At 42.6% G+C, this 13,912-nt stretch overlaps 1 protein-coding gene across 1 annotated transcript in view; it reads left to right on the top strand.

Annotated features, from left to right (window-relative positions):
• Positions 1–13,912, top strand: part of EIF2AK3 (eukaryotic translation initiation factor 2 alpha kinase 3) — a 928,830-nt gene that overhangs the window by 424,124 nt on the left and 490,794 nt on the right. Inside the window, exon 6 of the mRNA XM_044079283.1 lies at positions 1,863–2,028. Within this exon, the coding sequence (XP_043935218.1) occupies positions 1,863–2,028 (166 nt within the window). The remainder of the gene's footprint in view (positions 1–1,862; positions 2,029–13,912) is intronic.

The raw sequence follows: 13,912 nt of genomic DNA, 5'->3' as shown, positions 1-13,912 counted from the left end.
TTGATTCTCTGTGGGGTGCCAGCTATTCTTCATATATACTCTTGGATTTTCTCCTGATGCTCCAGTTTCCTGCCACATTCCAAAGACATTCATTAGGTTAAGTGGACACTCAAAACTAGTGGAAGGTGTGTGTGTTTGTTGTGTGTGTGATATGGAGGAACAACTGTGGCAGGGCTAGCCAGCCAGTGGTGTGAACATTGGCTGTATATGATTGTCACTGTTGAAGTGACACAGCGACCCTCTGCGTAAAAGTGGGGAAAATGAGATTATGGATGTATGGGTGAACACTTGATTTGTTTAAGAGATTAAAAATTTCAGTCCAAAATGGCATGTCAGGCTAAACTTTTTATTTGTTTAGGTTAAACAGTATATGACTAGTCGGAATGCAGAATAAGTCATGATTATAAATTTATGTAGCGCTACTGTAAGTATATTTGAAAATGTGATGGGGATAGAGTTATTGAAAGATTTTTTAACATGCAGAGATACCTTACTCAGGAAGAACTGCATTCATTGGTGATGTGATGTTATCTTTTTGTTGGCCAGTCTTGTTTCCTAAGTTTAACAGCTTTTCAGTACTAGCCCCACCGTGATCCCTCTGATATTGAAATTCCTCCCATTAAAAATATGATCATTCCTTTACTATTAAGCCGTTAGCAACCAAATTCAAAAACATTTGAATCATGGAGTCTTTTGTAGGTACTACATTAGGAAGGATAACTAAAACCAGTCCCCTCCTTTCTTGGCTCTCATTTTCTTCAAACTGTAATCTTCCCATGAAGTCTCACCCATCCCTTTCTTTGTCACTTTTCCCCTACTTTCCTTATGGGTCTACTTCAAAAGACCGACCACTTGCTTACTCAACACCCAGTTGCCGGAGGCGACAAGACTGACATCCAGAAGACTGAGGTTTCACTTGAGGTAAGTAACCGCTTGGCCATCCTGTTGAACTTTGCCCCTTACCCCCGTGGTAGTGCGTTCTTGGAGTTGGTATATTTAGTTAGGGGGGGTATGTTGGTGGGTTTAGTTTTTCTTAATTTAGTTAATTTAATCAGGATGGCCAAGCGGTTACTTATCTCGCTTGAAACATTGGTCTTCCGAACGTGTCGGTCTTGTCATCTCTGGCAGCTGGGTGTTGGGGAAGTTAGCGGTCGGTCTACTGAAGTAGACCCATATATATATATATATATATATATATATATATATATATATAGATATAGATATATATATATATATATATATATATATATATATATATAGATAGATAGATATATATATAGATATATAAATACATATATACAATTAGGTGTGCAGGGTGTCAGAGAAAGTAAAAGGGAAGGAAACGTTTTGGAAGAATGAAAGGAAAGTGGGGAAACAGTCTGAAATGCTGATGTTTTATTATATTTGTTTTTGAGTGTTCACTTTTTTTTTTTACATATACACAACTTTTTAAGTCATAGCAGTCATGGCTTTCATTAAAGACATTCTTCAGTATTTATCAGTATGAGTGCATCCAGTTGAAATGCCAACTTTGTTGTGGTCTTTCTGTTGTATTTTCCCAGGATAAGCCCTAAAGTGATATAGTTGGATGATCAATGTTCTACCTAGGTTAACCAAAAATAAAATTAGATACGTAGTTGTAGTGTGCCATATGATTAGCCTTTTATAATAATTTGCTTTGCAGGCAAAATGGATAAGCACTTCCCAACCATTAAGCAGGCTAGTTTTTGTTACTTTTGAAGACCTTGACTCATCTGCTATAGAACCATATACAAACTTAATAAAAGTCTGTAAAATTTTATGCTGTTTGTTGTAGTGCGGCATGCACCAGTATGTCAGCTTTTGTTTTTTTTGCATCCTAGTTTTGCACTCCTATTGCTTCTGCATGGTTGCTTAATGAGGGAAAAGTCATTCCTATTAGCCTTTTCGATGACACTAGTTACACTGCCAATGGTGATGAAAACCTTGAAGATGAAGAAGACATAATTGAGGCCGCTCGAGGGGCTACAGAATCCAGTGTTTACTTAGGTGAGTTGATCCACATAATGAGTGCAGAGAAGAAGGGTTTGGAACAAATATATTTTGATAATATTCTTTAACAACATATTAGATTTCTGTTCAGAAATATGGGTATGAAACTGAAATTATTTTCTGGAAGATGGAGAAGTCATGACTGAAGGCATTACTTTTTAAAGTAGAATAAATGAGTCATTGTTTTTCTTTTGTAATTCTTTTGAGACAGAAAAGTCTTGTTTTCAGCAGGATCCATGGAGTACTTGGAATCTACTTTATTTATTTATTTTATTTTACATTTGTTGACCAGGCTAGTCTAGCTGGATATATGTCCATTTTCAGTAGAGGCCCGGGGAGATAAGCTCCAAGGAAACAAAAACAAAATCACATATACATAAATTAATGTAAACAATGCACATCCAGGTACAGTACAGAGAAAATCAAAGAGGTTATTAGTTCATAACATAGTGCAAAATATGCAGATACAATTATACAAAATGCAGTTGCAATACATCATAAAGAAAAGATGGCAGTTGGATTATACAATATATTCGTATAAAAGTAGTCATAAAGAAAAAGATGTCAGCTGAATTATACAATATATTAGTAAAACTAGTCTCATTAATGAGATTCCGAAGATGTAAGTAATAATATCTAGAAGGACAAGGTCAGTTGTTATTAAGAAAAGGAACTTGATTACTGAGAAGACGAAGGTAGGTTGAACCAAGTAAGAGGAGCTAGTTGATCAGTCAGGTTTAGTACAGGGGCACAGCCAGTGTGTTGTGAGGAAAGGTTTCAGTTTGGTTTTAAAAAGTGATATAGAGGGAAGTGAGAAATGTTTGCTAAGAAGAAGGTTCCAGGAATTCCCAGCAGTATTAGAGAAGAGAGAGTCCCCAGCCCTGTTGTTTGATTTACAAATATTTATAAGAAGCTTATGTGATGATCGTAAGGTCTTCAGATTGTTGTAGAGGATAATGAGGGTAGATAGTGCAAGGGTATTGGTAGGTTGGTAAAGGGTTTTATGGGCAATGGTCAGTTGGTGGAATTTAAGCTGATTTTGTAACTCAAGCCATCCTAGCTGCTTTAGATTAAAACAGTGGTGGGTTCTGAAATGGTTACCTTTACCTGTAGCAAATCTGGCTATGTTATTGTGGGAGTTTTCCATTTTATTAAGGTTGTTTTTGGAGAGATTAGTATATATGGGTGAGGCATAGAGGAGAGTAGAATTTAGATGGGTGTGAGCAATAGTTATTCTAGCTGCAGGAGAGAGGAAGGGTTTGATCCTGTAGAGAGAGCCTAGTTTTCTATTATCAGTTTTGAGAGCATTGTTAATATGGGTGTCGAAGTTAAGGTTGTTATCTATGGTGATACCTAGTAGTTTGGTGGTTGGATCTGGGGATATGAGAGTACCATTATTGGATGTTACATTAAAGTCTATTGGGGGGACTTACAAGTAGGAGTAAAAAGGAGGAGTTTAGTTTTATGGGGTTCAGAAGGAGACAACACTGTGTAAACCATTGTTCAACAGTGTTAAACACCTTTTGGGTAAGGGAGTGAAGTTTAGATATAGATGTGGCTGAGCATATAAGTGTGGAATCGTCTGTGTATTGTATGCATGTAGCTTGGGGGATTGCTAGGGTGAAGGTCGTTGATAAATATAGAAAAGAGGAGAGGTCCTAATATGGACCCTTGAGTGACACCATTGTTAACAGTCAGGTGGGTGGATAGAATGTTGTGCCAAAGACAGTACTTTGCTGTGGTGTTTTATTATTCCTTTGGGGGTTGCAATGGAATTGAGCGTTATTCTTAGTGTTTAATAAATCCTAAGCATTATGAAGTTGTTTTACCTGTCTTTGAATACATTTTGCAGTGACTGTCGAGTTCCTCTTCTAAGAATCTGACTTCAGCACAGAAGTGCAGTAATTCGTAATCTTCATGCCTATGGCTGTGTACAGTTTTCAGATGAAGCATTAACATCATGTGCTAGCCTAGGATGTTATTTCAAACTCCCGTGCTGTGCATATTTTATTAGCTTACACAGTTTGACTTTTGATCTTAACATACATTGTAGGAATGCTTTCTGTGTTCTTCAGTTTTCTAGTAAGGACTTGATTTGCACTGGTACTGCATTTATTATCTGAGGAAGTGTGCAAAATGGTGTGTCACAAAGGCCGTCATTTTGGTCTGGCCAAGTAAAGAAGATGATAGTTGGTAGACGTCTCTCTTGTGTTCCCGGGAAGTAGTCTGAGCATGGAAATGTAAACTATCCAGAGAGCAGGCGTCTTCTAAAGCCTCCTTACTTATAAGTTTGCTCATCCATCTATCCAAGGGAGAGCATCTTTCTCTTTGCATGCAATGTACTCTGCCTTGGTTAGTGAACATTCAAGCTTAAACTGCTTTCTGATGAATTTGAGTGGGACAGGAGCAGCACCCTCCTGGACCATCTGCCTTTGAGTACGAGTCCATTGGTTTCAGGTCTAGGCAGACCATATTCGGTCATCTGAAGCAGGAATGAGATATGCTTGCTTGAGTAGAATGAACCCTTGAGCCTTCCTGCAAAGGGTGAGTGAATAAATTCTTTTCTTTGGGTGTCTGTTCCTTTTACTTTTTTGTGATTGAAAGTAGGATTGCCGAATAGAGGTGGGATCTCTTCAGTGTCTCCTACTTTAATTGAGCTCACTTCACATCCTTGAAGCAGTCTGCATTTGTGCACTTTTGACATCCTCTGGGATTGGTCTTCACAGGCTTAGGAGCATAGTGTTAGGTAACATTTGTGTAGCACCAGTGCAGTGCCCAGCAGAGACCTTCAACTCATTACCCGCTCCAGTGTGCACTTGACCAAGTTGGGGCCCATAGTACGTTACTAAGTGTCCACCTGTCATTCAGCCATCATCTCTTGCATCATCTTAAGCTAGGCTTTCCCCTATTTATGTTAGGGGTAGGCGGATTTCTTCTTCCTCTTAAGTATGTTCCTGGGGGTGGATTCTGAGTTTAGAGAGTTCCTTGCTTTAAAACGTGATAAAAATGAATGAAGTATTCCCTTCCTGTACCACTCCCAGATGACCCCTTCTTTGGAGAGAAGCTCAGGCTTCTGAGGCCTTCTGTATTCTTTCCAAAAGAGGGAAAACCAATATTTTTTTATTTTGCTCTGAACCCTTCTAACCATCAGGCCCCCCTCCTGCCTGCTGAGTTCTTATGATTTTCCATGTGAGGCAAGGGCACCTACAGCTCACTCATTCCCTTAGAGGTGAGCAAACCAGGAGTGATGTTGTCATTTACTCAGAGACCAGAGTTGTCTTTTCTTGGCTGTAACTCTTCTGTAAGCCCATTCTGGGAGTGGTGTAGCCTTTCTTCCTCAAAGGCAATCAGTGAGTGTAGCATAAATGCTGTCATTCTCATCTGTGGTGATGTAAGCCCTCAAGTAACCCCACTCTGGAATGAGTACATTGTGCATATTTCCCTGGCTTCCATTGGGGAAGCAAATGCACTTTGCATGCTTTGGCTATGTGCCCCACTCCCTTGAAAGGAATGAGTGGGCTTAGCCCCTTAACTCCTGTCCCTCCCCCCAGCCAGCTCCAACAGGTATCTGATCCACTAATCCTGTTTCTGGTTGCTTATGTGGTCAGGGCTTTATTCCTATATTCCAGTAGAATTGACTAGGTACACTGATATTTGAGGAAAACATCAGGAAACTTGGCTTGTCCCTTATATGGAATGTGTCCTCAGGGATAATGTTTTTTGCAGCCTGGAAATATCAGATTCTATTCCATCTGCTCCAAGTAAGACTTTTGCCATGTACAAATGCTGACGAAGTGGACTGACATCATACCCAGAGCAGATTGGTATGTAGTATACAGTTCCTTTAGGTACTAGAGACCACAGCACATCTGTCTTGCAGCATGTTAAGGGTTGATCTCCTTCCATTTTGGAATACCTTTTACAAATATTTAAGCTAAGTTACTGTTATAGGTTCATTTAGCTGTTTTTATCAACTTCTGTCAGAGTGCTGATTATTTGTTTGTGGACTTTTTTAAAGGTTTAAACCAAAAATCAAAACACCAAAACTAACTAGAAAAATCTAAGTGTAGCACTAGCGTACCACTCTTTAATTCAATGTTTTTGTCCAGCAACATCCACCAGACTTTTCAGAATCATTGAGTTAGACTGTTATGCTAGTGTTATTGTTATGCCTATTTTTTTTGTTTATTCACTTAGTGTTGGTGTTTTACTTGTTTGATTGGACTCTGATTTACACTGTCATCAGGAAATTGTGTTTGTATTTCTTCTTTGCTCTTTAAAGGTTTACAGAGCTTTTCTGAGAAGTGCAGCTCCCTTGGGGCTGCCCTTTAAAAATCCTTTTCCTCTTTAATTTCACCAAGTCTTTTGGATTTCTAATACCATGACGGGAATGGGCCCCATTCCTAAGTCAAAGTATGATTAAAGTTCATGAAATTAGTATTGTTTCAATCTTTGATGTCAGCCAGAAGTGCTCTTCGCAGGACCCGCAATTTGCCCAGTAATGACTCCTCCTGCAATTCGTACAGGGTTAAATGTATATGTATTGATAATATATGTAAATACAATTGTATATTCTTTTTTATAAGACCTGTTGCTCCTACTGCTGTTGGAACTGTCTGGGTATCTTTCTTCCACATTACTCTCGTTTCTGCCTGCAAATCCTGATATTTTTATGAGTTTGTGTCTCTCTGTACACAAGACACCATAGTCACTGCACGTGGTGATTTCAAAGATCAATGTTACTTTTGTCTTTTTTTCATGGACCTGTCCAGTTTTCAAGCATCTGTCTTTCGAACTGTTGGTAATGGGTGATCCCATGTGATGTAGACTTCATCATTTTCTATGATGCTTTGTGGCTCATGTTTCCAGTGTTTTTCAGCCACTTCAATACAATAATGTTTGCACAACCCCCAGTGCAACAGTCTTGCCACATTATTATGCCTTTCAGTATGCAATCCTTCTGCCATTAGTATGTCACAACCAGCAATGAGATGTGCAACTGTTTCCAATTCTGTTTTACAAAACCTACATTTGTCTGTTTTTCCCACATGTTCAGTGGACTTTGTAAACCAACATGCACGTAGCCCACTATCTTGGGCTGCCAATATTAACCTTTCATCTCTTGGTTTGAATCTGCCTCTCCTTAAACATTCATTTGTTTGATTCTGATTAATATGAGGGTTTTCCAGAGGTTTCCTATACTTGTAACTATATTTATGCATTTTCCACATGTCTTGCCTTCTCATCTGGTCCTTCACCTTATATTCTTTCTTTTGTTTTTTGGCGCATTCAGTTGCTGGCTGATCTACTTCTGGTTTGATTTCCATTCCTGTTTGACTCCGATATGCTTCTGCTAGACTAAGCAGAGTAGGCACTGCAGATTTATTCTCCTCATGTTTCGAAACTTTCGCTACGTTTTGGTATGTGAAACCAGCAGATATGTGTGCAATTCCACGATTGCAGACCTGTACATGTAATCTATTTCAAGGAGGCCCATCCCTCCTTCAGAACGGGGTTATATAATCTTGATATGCACTGATGTTTTTTTATAAATCAGTCAGTGAATATGAAGCATCCTTCTTGTTTTCCTGTGTAATCTATCCAGCGCATTTTGGGGCTGGTCAGTCACTCCAAAACTCTAAATTTAGGACAGGAAGAACAAATTGTTTTATAGCTTGAATTTTGCTCCTAGATGCCAATGCTGTTTTCAGGATTAATTTAAATCTTTTAAAGTATTCCTTAGTAAGTTTTATTCGCATTTGTTCATGTTTTATTGTTGATCCTTCAATTCCCAAATATTTATGCACTCCCTGTTGCTCAAGTTCTTTTATGTCACATTGTTGTCCCAAACTGATTGGTGCTGCAATTTTCCTGCTTTAAACGTTGCTTTTGCACATTTATCAAGACCAAATGACATTCTTATATCATCTGAAAAAGTTTGACAACTTGCAGTTTTGCTTTCAGTTCCTCTTCTGATGAGCTATACAGTTTTAAATAATTGACAAAGAGAAGATGAGATGTCTTCACACGTTGTTGTTGTTGTCTAGGAGCCAAATTATGGCCATGGCCTAAGATGTTAAGTAGACAGCTTAATAGGTTGTGCAAGACAGAATAGCAGTGGTGACAGTCACCCTGGAATGTCCACCGTTGAATTTTTATCCCTGGAATAGTAATTTGTCCTTTATTATGGCTTAATTGCAAAGTGGTCTGCCACTGTTTCATGGTCACTGTAATGAAGTTGATCAGTGTAGGGTATATCTTATACATTTTTAAGCACACTTTTATCCATGAATGTGGGATATTATCAAATGCTTTTTTGTAGTCAGTCCATGCCATACTTGGATTTTTCCCCTTTTTGCAGTTCCCCACTATGACTATGTTTAACAACATATGATCCTTTGTTCCATATGACATTCTTTTATTGCCCATTTGTTCTATTGCCATAATTGAGTTTTCGTCTAAATGACTATAAACTCTGTTGGCATCAATTCCAGTGTATAGTTTATACGTTGTCGGAAGGCAAGTTTTTGGTCTGTAATTTTTAGGGTAACTTGCAGGTTCGCTGTTAAGTAGGAGCATTGTTTTTCTTGCTGTTAGACAAGTTGGTGTCTGTTTGGGGTGTGCATATTAGTAGATGTTAAGTTGTCCATCTCGCCTTCATTCTTGCTGGATGGGTTCGGAGCCGACCTCGGCTCCGACTCGGCCACTCTAAAAGCTCGAGAGTTGGTTCCACCGGCTCGAGGCTCCCCTTATATCCCACAATGCTAGGCGGTATTACCTCAGATCTCGTTTGCCGCTACAAGGAAGAGGTCAAGGTCACCATCCCTCGGCTCCGTTCATTCGGCTCCAGCATCTCCCTTGCTGTCTGAACGGAGCCATAGGTCGCACTCCTCTAGGTCTTCGAGGCTTTCTGACCATGACCTTCAGAGGGTAGTGAGTCAACTTCTTAAGTCCGAGGCACTGGCCCAAATGCTTCAGAGCCCGACTCATCAGTCGATGCTTAACCCTATCTCTCAAAATATTCCTCCTCCGACTCCTTTGAGCTCGGAGCCGGGCTGGACCGAGACTGTGGTAGCGTCGGAGTCGATACAGTTGTCTTCGGCACCGTCGTCGGCTCCGATTTCTTCCTTGGAAGAATCTCGGCGCCGGACTTCCCTCGTCGGCTCCGAGGGGGTGAGTGGCATCGGACCCTTGTCCGACCCCGCTCTCCCTCTCGGTGCTTCGGCGCTGGTGAGTTCAGCTCCGACATCGGCCTCGGAGCCATCGCTGTCGGTGCCGAGGGAGGTTTTCAGCTTTTCGGAGCGGGGACCTCTGGCTCTGCCTGACAGGGGTGCATTCGAGGTCATGCGGAGTGTGTTGGAACCCGGTTCAACTCCACAGTCGGCTCTGTCCGTCCCTCCCTCTTCGGTGCCTCAGGTTATGTCTGCTCACTCCCTCATCCCAGACCGCAGAGAGCCAGCTCCTCAAGAATCCCCTGTGGGGATCTCATCCTCTTCCGAGGCCTCTCCTGAATTGGCAGGGGAGCCCCCTAGGAAGAGAAAGTGCAAGAGGAAGCACATAGACTCTCCAGAGTCTGTCACCTCTGACACGGATTTAGAGGATTCCGAGGGTTCCCCCCGTTCCCCTTCTGAAGATGTCTCCTTTGCAGACATTCTAGAGATCCTGAAACAGAGGGGAAATTGGCCAACCCTTAACCCTTCGGAGGATGAATCTGTGTATCTTGAGGCGTTTGGCTCTCGCCCTTCCACCTCCTGGGTGTCCCCCCCCCTTTGACCCCCTCATGCAGGTGGTAGCTAAAAAGGCTTGGATGGCTCCTGACTCTGTGGACCCTACCCCCAGGAGACCTTCAAAGTTTATCACAGCACCAGCAGATAAGCAATTTCTGACTAAGGGAGTTTCTGTGGATGCTATGGTGGTAGCTGCCGCCACTAAGAAGGAGCTAGCTGATCCTTCGGTGCCTGTCCATCCTCCTAACAAGGAATCTAGGTCTATGGACAGGTACGGAAAGCGGATGTTTTCGTCAGCGACCTTTGCCATGCGTTCGCTGAACTACCTCTGTCATTTCACTCGTCTTCAAAGAGACTTGATCAAGGAAGCGAGTGAGATGTTAAAGGATCCTACAGCTGCGGGTTTTCAGGATAAGATGAACACTCAGCTGGCTACCCTAAATTCTATAGCTAACTCCTCCATGCGCCTTCTTTCATATGCGGCTGATGGAGCGAGCAGAGCCGCAGGGACAGGTGTGGCCTTACGCCGTCATGCCTGGATGCGGCTGTGCAATTTTGCGGACCCCTTTAAAACGTCTTTCACTAATTCCCCGTTTGATGGATCGTCCCTTTTTGGTCCTCAAGTGAAAGAAACCTTGACAAGGTGCGAGACAGATGGCAAAACTCTTTCTGCCGTCGGAGTCCGTTTTCTACTCCTTCTAGACCTTACCCCAAAGGCCAGAAAAGTGGAAAGATGTGGTTCCGCAAACAATCTCAAGGGACTTTGCCTGACGCACAGAGTCGGTTCCCCTCTAGAGGCAGAGGGGGGAACAATAATGGTAGACGTCGCCCTAGAGGCAGGGGGGGTCCGCAGAACCAGGGCAATCGAGAAACCTTTTCCGATAAGCCCTTCCAGCATCCCTGAGGTGTTGCCCGACTGTCCACCTTCGGAGGCAGTCGGGGGAAGATTATCACTGTACCCAGAAGCCTGGCGATCCCTAACTCAAGACAAGTGGGTACAGTCCATCATTTCCGAAGGCTATTCCATCCTACCCCTATTGGGAAAGGAAAACTGGATGTGCTCTATAGACCTCCAGGATGCGTACTATCATATAAAAATGAACAGACGCTCCAGGAGATTCCTCCGCTTCAGGCTGGGAACCAGTCACTTTCAGTTCAGAGCCCTGCCCTTTGGACTCACCACTGCCCCCCGGGTGTTTACCAAATGCATGGCAGTGGTAGCTTCTCACCTGAGACGTCAAGGATTCCAGGTGTTTCCATACTTAGACGACTGGCTCCTCACAGCTCCTACCAAGCATCTTCTTCTACTTGCCAGAGACTACACCTTTCGCATTTTTCAAAAGTTAGGTATCTCAATAAATTGCGAAAAGTCTGTTTTGTCGCCTTGTCGTGCTATTACCTTCATAGGCGCAAATCTAGACACAGTCAACATGTCTGCGAGACTCACAGACCAAAGAATAGCAGACATACACAAACTGGTCTCCCTTCTCTTCCACAGCAACAGAGTCAAAGTCAGATTAGTTCTAAAAGTACTGGGGATTATGGCGGCTGCTATCCCTCTACTTCTATTAGCCAGATTTCACATGAGAATCCTTCAATGGATGCTCTTCACACAACGGTCGTACCAACAACTTCCGATGTCCCACACCATTGTGATTACGCAAGCATGCAAGAATCATCTTCTTTAGTGGATTTCTTCCCCCCAGCTCTTCCTAGGAAGACCCTTTGTCCTTCCCCCTCCGGTTGCTACTCTGACAACGGACGCCTCCCTGATCGGGTGGGGGGGGGCATTATCAGGGCAGAACAGTCCAGGGCATATGGCAACCAGTCGAACGCCACTTGCATATAAATGTTATAGAGATGAGAGCAGTGCTTCTAGCATTGCAAGCCCTTCAAGACTCTCTTCCCTTGGGAACGATAGCAATTCAGACGGACAACATGTCTGTAGTGTGGTATATCAACAAACAAGGCGGAACCAGGTCCTACCCCCTATGTCGAGAAGCACTCAGACTGTGGCAATGGGCGATTTCTTCTCAGCTGTTTCTGATAGTAACGCACATCCCCGGGAAGTCCAATCTTATCGCGGACAAGTTGAGCAGAGCTATCCTCATGCCTCACGAGTGGTCTCTGAAAGATTCTATCTTGGAGAAAATTTTTCTCAAGTGGGGTCAGCCTTGCTGCGACCTTTTTGCTACTCCCCAAAACAGCAAGTGCAAAGATTATTTCACCCTCTTCCCCTTACCAGGCCAGCCCAGCAGAGACGCTCTAGTCCAAGTTTGGCCCCGGGGACTTCTGTATGCATTCCCTCCCTTCCCACTAATCTCTCAAGTGATACAGAAAGCTATCGCTCAGAAGGCCTCATTGATCCTCATTGCTCCTTACTGGCCTCGACAGGTTTGGTTCCCCTTTCTACATCAATTTCTGTTGGAGCAACCCTGGCATCTGGACCTAGTTCCAGATCTTTTGATCCATCAGTCGGGTCAGTTACATCGCTCCCTCCCCTCTCTGAACCTCACTGCTTGGTTCCTCTAGTTCCAACCTTAGCCAGGCTTCCTCAAATATCTCACTCTGTTCGAGATATTTTGATAGCTTCCCATAAATCTTCCACTCGGAAGATTTATCTTAGTAAGTGGAAACGTTTCGCCTATTGGGCTCAAGGAAGGGACATAGATCCTTTCACTGCTCCCATCCAAATAGTCCTTGATTTTCTAGCTGAACTTTTCCATGCAGGTTCATCTCCTTCTACTCTTAAAGTTCAATTGGCAGCTATATCTAACTTTCTTGTGGGCATCTCAGATTCTGCCATCATGTCTCACAAGCTTTGCAAAGCTTTCTTGAAGGGAGTTTTTCTTCTTAGACCTCCTATAAGAAATCCTCCTCCTTCTTGGGACCTTAATTTAGTTCTCACATCTTTGATTCTTCCCCCTTTTGAACCTGCAGCTTCCTGTTCAATGAAATTGCTATCCTGGAAGACTCTCTTTCTGGTAGCCATTACTTCAGCTAGAAGGGTCTCAGAGCTTCATGCACTCAGCAGTCGACCACCGTATCTGTTGTTTCATAAGGATAGGGTATCCTTACGGACCAATCCATCCATTTACCTAAAGTAGCCTCTGCGGCAAATCTAAATCAAAACATTGACCTCCCTGTGTTTTTTCCTAACTTTTCTAACAGGTCTGAACAAAAATTGCATTGGCTAGATGTTCATCGTCAATTAAGGTATTATTTGGATAGGACCAAACAGATCAGAAAAACTGACCAGTTGTTTGTCTCTTATGCAGAAGGCAGAAAGGGCCTTTCAGTTTCGAAGGTATCACTCTCCAGATGGCTAACATCCCTGATTTCCTTTGTGTATGAAATTAGACACCAAAAGTTGCCTAACAAACCAAAGGCCCATTCGACTAGAGCTTTGGCTACTTCTATAGCTTTCCAAGACAGGCTGCCTATTGATACCATTTGTGCAGCAGCTACATGGGCTACTCCTCACACTTTCATTTCTCATTATAAGTTGGATTTAGCTTCTAGACATAGAGCTAATTTTGGTTTCACTGTACTCAAGAGTCTGTTTCGATAGGCCACCCGGGACAAGGTGCTAGGGACGCGGTCCCATCCAGCAAGAATGAAGGCGAGATGGACAACTTAACATATAGAAGTTATGTTCTTACCATAACGTTCCATGTTAGTTGTCTTCTTCTCGCGTCCCACCCTCCTTCCCCCTAGCCTGGACAGACCTAGAGGAGTTTGATTGTGACCTCTCTTTCTACCACCTCTATTGTATATAGGTATATGTTATACTGTGCATATATTCCTTCATCAGGTTTCAGGTCACCTTCTTCCCTTCTTTTTGTAGAGGTGGGTTTTCCCATTCCCAGTAGTTCTGGATTTATTATTGGCTGGGCCTAGCTTACAAACGAGATCTGAGGTAATACCGCCTAGCATTGTGGGATACAAGGGGAGCCTCGAGCCGGTGGAACCAACTCTCGAGCTTTTAGAGTGGCCGAGTCGGAGCCGAGGTCGGCTCCGAACCCATCCAGCAAGAAAGAAGGCGAGAAGAAGACAACTAACATGGAACGTTATGGTAAGAACATAACTTCTATTTATTACTCATGGCTATGTCTTCATACAAAGAAGTTAATACTTGTAACCAGAATTTGGGT

This window comes from Protopterus annectens, chromosome 8.part0, assembly GCF_019279795.1.
Source record: "Protopterus annectens isolate FY-2018-M chromosome 8.part0, PAN1.0, whole genome shotgun sequence".
In the NCBI taxonomy this organism is placed as follows: domain Eukaryota; kingdom Metazoa; phylum Chordata; order Ceratodontiformes; family Protopteridae; genus Protopterus; species Protopterus annectens.
The sequence above is the reverse complement of the archived record's forward strand: the minus strand, read 5'-3'. Positions and strand labels throughout refer to the sequence as shown.